Source organism: Leuciscus leuciscus, assembly GCF_965113295.1.
Source record: "Leuciscus leuciscus genome assembly, chromosome: 19".
Lineage (NCBI taxonomy): Eukaryota > Metazoa > Chordata > Actinopteri > Cypriniformes > Leuciscidae > Leuciscus > Leuciscus leuciscus.
In genome coordinates, this window is record NC_138743.1 from 7,603,493 (window position 1) to 7,611,631 (window position 8,139).

The window sequence follows — 8,139 nt, forward strand, 5'->3', positions numbered from 1 at the left end:
TGGCAACATATTCAATGGCTAAATAATGCTGCGTTCATGTCATAATGCTTTCAAATCGCTCTCACTGTACTTTGATGTTATTCAAAGATCGTTCTGCACAGCGCCGCTTCAAGTCGAACTCACCTTCAATCTGCAGTGGTCAGGTGGTACAGCGGCCACGTGGTACAAGTCATAGCTCTCATAAAATTACGAGTTTACACATTGTAATTACAAGTTCTACAAGCAGTTTTCAATCGTTACGGTAATTACAAAATGGTGTGAACGCACCTTGAATCTGCAGTGGTCAGGTGGTACAGCGGCAAGTTGTAATTAAGAGTTCTAAGAGTATGTGAAGGCTTTTTACAAGTTGGAATCTCGTAATTACGGTAATTACAACATGGAGTGAACACACCTTGATTATCTTTGCCTTAAAAAAAATTATTAAAGGGTTAGTTTACCCAAAATTTACAATTCTTTTATTAATTACTCACCCTCATGTTGTTCCAAACCCGTAAGAAATTTCGTTCATCTTCGGAACACAAATTAATATCTATTCATCATATAAAGCGATCGAATCTCTTCAAAAAAAAGTCAAAGTGTCAGTTGCGTAGCTGTCAATGGAGGGACAGAATACTCTCAGATTTCATCAAAAAGATCTTCATTTGTGTTCCGAAGATGAACGAAATTTCTTACGGGTTTGGAACAACATGAGGGCGAGGAATTAATGACAGAATTTACTATCCCTTTAACAGTGTTAATCAATCAATCAATCAGATTTCATAACAGACTCTGGGTCCAAATAAAAAACAAGACAACACATAAAATAAAATAATATAAAAAAAAAATCATTGTGTTACAGATACAACGGTAGGCTACCAGTGCCTCCACAACTTGGACAGGTAACATATGAATCCGTGACTCTTATATTCGATAAGCCACAATAATTTAATTTGCAGAATGCAACTGCAACTTTAACAATAATGATTATTGTCAGATAGGTTTCCTGGACCCTCTTCTGTCTTCCATTGGTCGAGCAAACTCATAGCCCCGCCCCAAATTCACACCTCTTCAAACTTTTCTGATTGGCTAGCATTTGCATTCACATTCTTGGCTGTTTACAAGCTAAAGCCTTTAGCTATCAGTATGATTTCTCAGGAGGACATTATTATTTAAGTAATAAATGTCAGGTAGTAGGGTCAGGTTATGTGGGGTATTAAAAATCGCTTCTAGCAGCTTTGCTGAGGGTATTTTATTTCTGTACTGCCGACTGCATTCACCATCTGTCACTGTCTACACCCAAAACAAACACACACATGCCAGTATTTATTCAGCTACGTTCAATGAACCATCTCATTATAGTCATATCAGTACGTAAAACACCATTCCAAGAGCATTTTGGCCTTGCTATGTCATAGTGACGTGTGCACAAACGTAAGGTCTGGAGACGTCACAGGAATGGTGGACTGCTGTAGCGTAAGGAGCCGCATGACAACTGTGAGAAACTTACGAGCCGAAGAGACAGTTTTACATCACCATTGAAGCCTTACACTGGTAACCATCTACAGTTTACGATTCAGAAATGATGTGTTGTGGGTTATAGCGCTTGTTTTCCGTCATAACGGATCGCAGTGCGCTTGCGTGGTCTCTACACTATCCTTACGTAATTGTGGCGCACTGCTTTCATTTATTATGCTGCCTTTGACCTGTTTGTAACGGTGAATATTAATACGAAGCTTAAAGCATGCACGTGGGTGCCTTTACCTACCAGAGATTGACCTTAAAACATTTGATTTAATAAACTGAGGGTATTAGTAAACACATTATAACGTCATGTAGTTTATTGTCAGTGCATCATGACGTCATCATTCAGTGTTAAGCAACTGATCGCATGTCAAATGTTGATTAGTATAATATTGATCAATTGTCTTTGTACCCTTCAAGTGCTTCAGATGGGTTTTTTTTATGGCACATGTCCAAAAATCTATAGTAGCCTACGCTTTGAGACAATTTGCAAGTGCGTATGTTTGGACATACTATGGTAATGCCAAATGTTTTGGACGTGCAATGTGGTATTCATTGAAGTACAGTGAAAATGTTATAATACATGCATTTAATAATCTTTTAGTACAGTAGTATATGTCAAAATGCCCTAATACCACTACTAAGGTAATTTTAAGGGTTTAATTTTTATAATACTTATTTTTATGTAACATATTTCTATTTATTCTTTTTATAATATTTATTTTAATTTGAATAATTATTTCATTTAATATCAAAGAACTGTACAGTAATTACAATTGATATCAGTATAATAGTGGTCATTTCTGGTCAGTTGAAAATCATTTCGCCTATATTTACTGGTCTGGTATGAAAGCAGATCGATATTTTGAGAATTTCAGATCTCACTGCACCAGTCAATCTCAGATAGAAAAACCCTATGAATTATTCAGGAAGCACTGATGCAGTGGTTACATTGACTTGCACCATCCCTTATAACTTATATATGCCCGCATATGTTTGTGTTGCAAGATGGACAACAGAAGACGTCATGATGAAAGATATTGATTCAAGAAAAAGGTCTGAAGATGACACATGGTAAGTCCGCTATACACCGCTCTGTCTATTATCCGACTTGAAACATCATGCAAGTATCATTTCACCATTGCTGAATGTTCATAATTGAACGCTTTGTTGGCTTCATGAGCTCTTAGGTGTGAAGGGGCACAAAATGATGAAGAGGAGGATGATGAGGAGGCGAGCCCTCTTAGATCGAGTTTCTCCGTGGAGGACCTGCTCGATGAGGTGGAGAAGATCAGCAGTGTCGCCAGTAGCGGCAAAAAGGTCAGGCAGTTCATAAGAGACGTCTTGTGTGCATTCAGAACATCCAGGTGGTTACCTAAAATAAAAATGTTGTTGAAAAAATAGTACATTAAGTTAATGTCAGGTAGGGGTGGGCAATATGACTAAATTTCTATTTCACAATATTATGCATTTTATTTCACGATAACGATATATATATCACAAAATAGTTATTTTATCTCATTTCTGTTATTAAAAATAAGAAAAAAGAAGCAAATTACAAACAATTGGACTAATACAATATAGCAAGAATATGAATGAAACAAATTACGTTTTTCAGGTACAATATGTGTATTTAGCATGTAGTTAGAATTAGTACAGAAATGTAATAATCAAATGTGAAAATAAGATATTGCATAGTCTTCACTGTATGAATTAAAGCTGCCGTCTGCAACATTTTTTTTATCATATTCAGTGTAATCGACACTATAATCCGACAGAACAACATAAATAAGGTGGTTTTAGAAAAAAACCGGAGCTTCTAACTCCACCTGGAGCGTGTTATTTGTTTTGCAAAAATCCAGCGCTCCCGCTTCATCAGGTCCAATCAGCGCAGGGGGGTGTGAGATCTGACTGTCAATCACAGGTCGTGCACACGCCACAGATCCCCCTCACTCGCGCACGTTAATATCACATGCACACGCCACGCCTGAAGTTCGCCTGGAGATTGCATGAAGCGTGATGGCGGAGAGAAAATCTACTAACAAGCTTCCAATTCCTCGGTTATTGCTATCTATGGATAGATTAGCCAGGGCAGCCTACCTCCGAGTCCATGGTGTTGATAGATGCTGAAGAGACGGACGCGTTCACAGAAAATCAGGTACACACGCACTGACGATGGGAGGGTGCTCGCTGGTAGTGGGGAGGGGCATGAGAGTTGTAAACATTCAACATTTTGGCTAATCGACCCAATCTGCCAGACTTGCCGACGGCAGCTTTAAATATAAATGTATGCTTATTAAAGCTACAAAAGTTATTGAGTCAAGAGCAGTTAGTTATTTTCTCTTTTGTTTGATTCACATTAATGACACAGAGCAGCAGGTTGGTTTATTAGGCTGCTGTCACTTTAAGACCAAACGCACGGATCCATTATACTGATACACATCCGGTTTACACCCAACTGTTTACTTTCACTTGAGACCATTCAAGCGCAATAAGATGTGAAAGAGAACTGAATTTGCCATCACATGCTGAGAGACGTGGCTTTCTGCTTACCCTGTGTGTCAGTCAGCGTGTGCACAACATTAAGTTCTTTTTCACTGCTTATTGTGCTTAATAACATCAAGCACGTCCTGCACTTTATATTCTCATTCATGCCTTTTATCACTCTGAAGTGCTATATTTACATACCGCGATATACATGATGTAGCAAAATCTCTAACGATATACCTTTATACCATGGTAACAATATATATCATCATACCGTCCAGCCTTTATGTCAGCATAAACATGTCATTTCTGATCCACTAGCATCATCAAACATGAATTTTCAAAAGTATTTCATGAATTTTCAAAAGTATTCTTAAGGTTGTTTTATGTCCGAACTTTACAGGTGGAGATTGTAGTGAGACTGTGGAAAAATGGCTTCACAGTAAACGACGAGGATTTACGCAGTTACACCCTAGATGAAAACCAAGAGTTCTTGGAGGCCATTAAAAGAGGGTGAGTATTGTTTTTGTCACTAGCTATGTTTGCATCCATCTATTTTTATGCAAATTTTAGGATATCGCATTAAAAAAACCGCTGGATTGAAGATGCAGGTTGCATATAAATTCTAAAAATGCACATGAAAAACTCAATTGAGATGAATAATTTTTTTATTTGATAATAAGACATGCGCATAAACTACGATGAAAACACATTTACCGAATAAATCCCTCGATGCACAACAAAACACTCACCTGACTTTGGATGTGATTGCATAACTGGACTAAACTGCAGACTAATTTAATTGCACAGCATCTAAAAAAAAAATGGCTTTAAAATACCCATTGTATTATCATGTTTTGTGCTTTTTTTCCCCCATCAAATTATGACATACTGACAGAATAAAACTGAAATATATTTAATTGTATTGATTTAAAAATCCTCTATATAAAGTGAGCTGCCTCTGGAGCTAGAAGGAAGAGCCGAGGATGAAGAACTAGAAATCAACATGGAGGACATGAAAGATGAAGTTTATGTCCCAAAGAAAAAGACCTTCCACCCGTTTACAGGCCGAGGTTACAGACTGGGAAGGTAGCAGGTCCTCTTTTGCATACAGTTTTTTTATTAATTTTTTTATTGACCAAGTCATAGTAGTGATGTTAGTAAACACTATTAATTTAGCATAAAAATGAAAGATTTGAGCAAGATTTGAGTTATTCTGACAAATATCCACTAGGTGTCCTCACAACACTTCCACTCCTTGATGGTTTGACTGTAAATGTGTTGAAGATTGTAAATGTGTTGAAGATTATCTAGATGTTAGGGTTAGTTAGTTAACCCTCTAATCGCATATAAAATCACATGGCAGCACAATAATTACAGTGCATCTGTTAAAAGCCTATCTTTGGAAATTGATTAAGTTGAAATGATTGTCCTCGGCAGTGTGGCCCCGCGAGTGGTGGCCAGGTCTCGGTCGATACACGAGGACTGTTCTGGTCCTCCTCTCCCGGCAGTGGAGCTGAATGAGGACCTTCCCGTGACCTCCCTCCAGATTTGGCTGGCAGACGGTCAGCGGCTCGTGCAGAGGTTTAATCTGAGCCATCGGTGAGTATCATATGGTCGTAGAAGGTGAATTTCACGAAAACATACATGGGTCATATCCCCCTAAAAGTGTGTGTCATTTCTGGAGCAGTAATGTTACAAAGTTAAGTACATTTAATACAATTGATTGGTTATATATTTGTGCCAAGCATCAACTTTAAAAACCTATTATATAACTAAACATAATATAAATGATTGTATACATTTTTTTTAATTGTATTACTCTTAAGTTTGATATATCATTTGATGCTGGTATGGCGTTGAATAATAAATAAATAAATCTAACTGAATATGCATCCTTTATATAGTGTAATTTGCTTTCACTGAACACATAAGTTACAGGCTTTAAACATGATTATGCTTGGATGTTTATTGTCAAAATCCCACCCGGGCATGTTGTGATGCTCTAAATTTGAAATCCTACCCTTAAAAGCTCTTACATAATTGTCATTCATCATTTATGTAATACAATCATGCAAGGTAAAATGGAAGAATCGTAAGCTGCAACTTTGCGGCAGATCAAATCAGATTATGCTGGATTTAACGCATGCGTCACAACATGTAAGGATTTCATGCCTCCGACTTGAACATGATTGCTAAGATGTGGCTGCAAAGCTCCCTGAGAAGATGCATTCATGTTGGCTTTTATGTAATTGGTCCAGGATCAGTGATGTGCAGCATTTTGTGGAGCAGGCTCAGAGAACGGACGCTCAGTTCATCCTGACTACATCCCTGCCGTTCCGAGAGCTGACAGATGAGGGTCAGAGTTTGGAAGAAGCCAACTTAGCGAATGCCGTCATCATTCAGAGGCCTCTCAACACACAAGCTTCTTTCGGTCACTCCTGACTGTTCCTGCTTTCACCAGAGACTGGTTCCACCCATATTTGGGTAACTTTTTGTAAATCCATCTCCCTTAAAACCGTAAAAGCCAATGTTTTTGTCTGGTTATGAACACAGGGGTCCCTTTGGACATCACTACTGTATAAATGGCCACTCAACTCAAATAGCTTTAAAGGAATAGTTCACCCAAAAAAATGAAAAATGTTACTGACTTGCTGCAAGCTAACAACCCCTGAACTAAAAGATTATCAGTAAATGATGACTTAAATTTCAGTCGAAACGCAATGGCATCAGGGTGATTAATAAATGGTAAGTGATGACAACGTTTTCTTATTTAGGTGTATTATTCCTTTTACAATTATGTTTTCTTTTTCATTTTCCCATCATGTTCTTTCACAACTGGAAGTGTTGGCCTTTTCTGATGCAATGCAGTATGCACAAGCCAAGTCTTTAACCTTCACGATTATACATGTTTACACATAGATCAATGAAGAAGTCAGATCATGGAAGCTTCCATGATGCTTAATGAAGTTATGTGCTGGTATGTCTTATAATGTACTGTTAAGTTATAAATGTCAAATGTTTATGCACTTTGCCTAAGACAGAGGCTCTGTTATAAAGAACTCGGCTTGCAATAAACCTACTGATGATATGCTGATTCCTTTTCTCATTTCAAATGGGTTCTTCTAATATGTCTTAAATGCACACAGAGCTGATAAGTATAAATTTAGGAGACTTTCTGATTCATGTGCTTTTTTTGTTGCATGAATGGACTTGGATCATTCTTCTACTTTTAAATATTTTATAAGTGATATGAGCTCATGAAGGGTTTTTTTTTTTAAAGATCATGCAGTTCAGTTGTCTTAAGAGTAGTGTATATGTTTATCCATTATCAATCTGCAATGCAATTCAGTCAAACCATCTATTTCTAGTCTCCACCGTTGTTCAATACGAATCTCATTCTAACTGTCTTTTTAAACTTCCTGTTCATTTCCACATATTGTTTATCATTGCACAAAATACATTTACTTGTAATGCCAACCATATGGTCGATGTCCTGGCCAGGGGGCTGAATGTCAAGAATTTCTAAAGTACATTAAGGTTGGCTTGACTATTTTGATCAGGTCTTGCAACCATGATGAGAATTTTTTAATAATTTACTAGCAAGTTTATATCTGGGATTTTGTGAGCAGTTCATGAATAATTAAATGTGTATTTTCTCTTCTTTTCATGCAAGTCATGGAAAACGCATGTTTATTCACTTCTCTGAGTCAGGTTGACTGATTTTATTCATTTTGTTTTGCTACTAATTTTAATTTATGCATAAAATATCTGGTTTATTCTACAGAGACTTAATAATATTTTTTTTTGTCCACTATTGCTCTGTCTCTGAGATCATACATGACACTATTTTTTTACTACTGGTTCTTCTAATTTTTTAACATGTAAATATTTGTATGAACATGAAAATATTCAGCAATTGAGACATAAACTGAACAAATTTCGCTGACATTTGACAAACAGAAATGGACAAATGAGTCCCTTGATCCAGGACGGTCAGTATGTGGTTTGGCTACAGTGCGTCTCGTCCTCATGGACAACACCAGATCTGCCAGATCTTGCTGTGAGATGTTACGACACCTTTCATAGTCCGTGGAAAGATCTCTTTAGTGTCCTAAGCTAACTCTGACCTCAAAGGACTATTCCACAGAC

General features: G+C 37.3%; 1 protein-coding gene across 2 annotated transcripts; it reads left to right on the forward strand.

Annotated features, from left to right (window-relative positions):
* The first annotated feature begins 1,373 nt into the window (after nt 1-1,373).
* ubxn2a (UBX domain protein 2A) lies at nt 1,374-7,078 on the forward strand. 2 transcript variants are annotated; one of them, XM_082148664.1, is made up of 7 exons: nt 1,374-1,530; nt 2,509-2,574; nt 2,691-2,820; nt 4,391-4,500; nt 4,939-5,076; nt 5,428-5,589; nt 6,249-7,078. In XM_082148664.1, the coding sequence occupies exons 2-7, from the start codon at nt 2,528-2,530 to the stop codon at nt 6,430-6,432; spliced, it is 771 nt and encodes a 256-aa protein (XP_082004790.1). In that variant the 5' UTR covers nt 1,374-1,530; nt 2,509-2,527; the 3' UTR covers nt 6,433-7,078. The 2 variants fall into 2 exon arrangements, with proteins under 2 accessions (XP_082004790.1, XP_082004791.1); XM_082148665.1 differs by having other exon boundaries at nt 1,418-1,530; nt 2,684-2,820.
* Nucleotides 7,079-8,139: the final 1,061 nt, after the last annotated feature.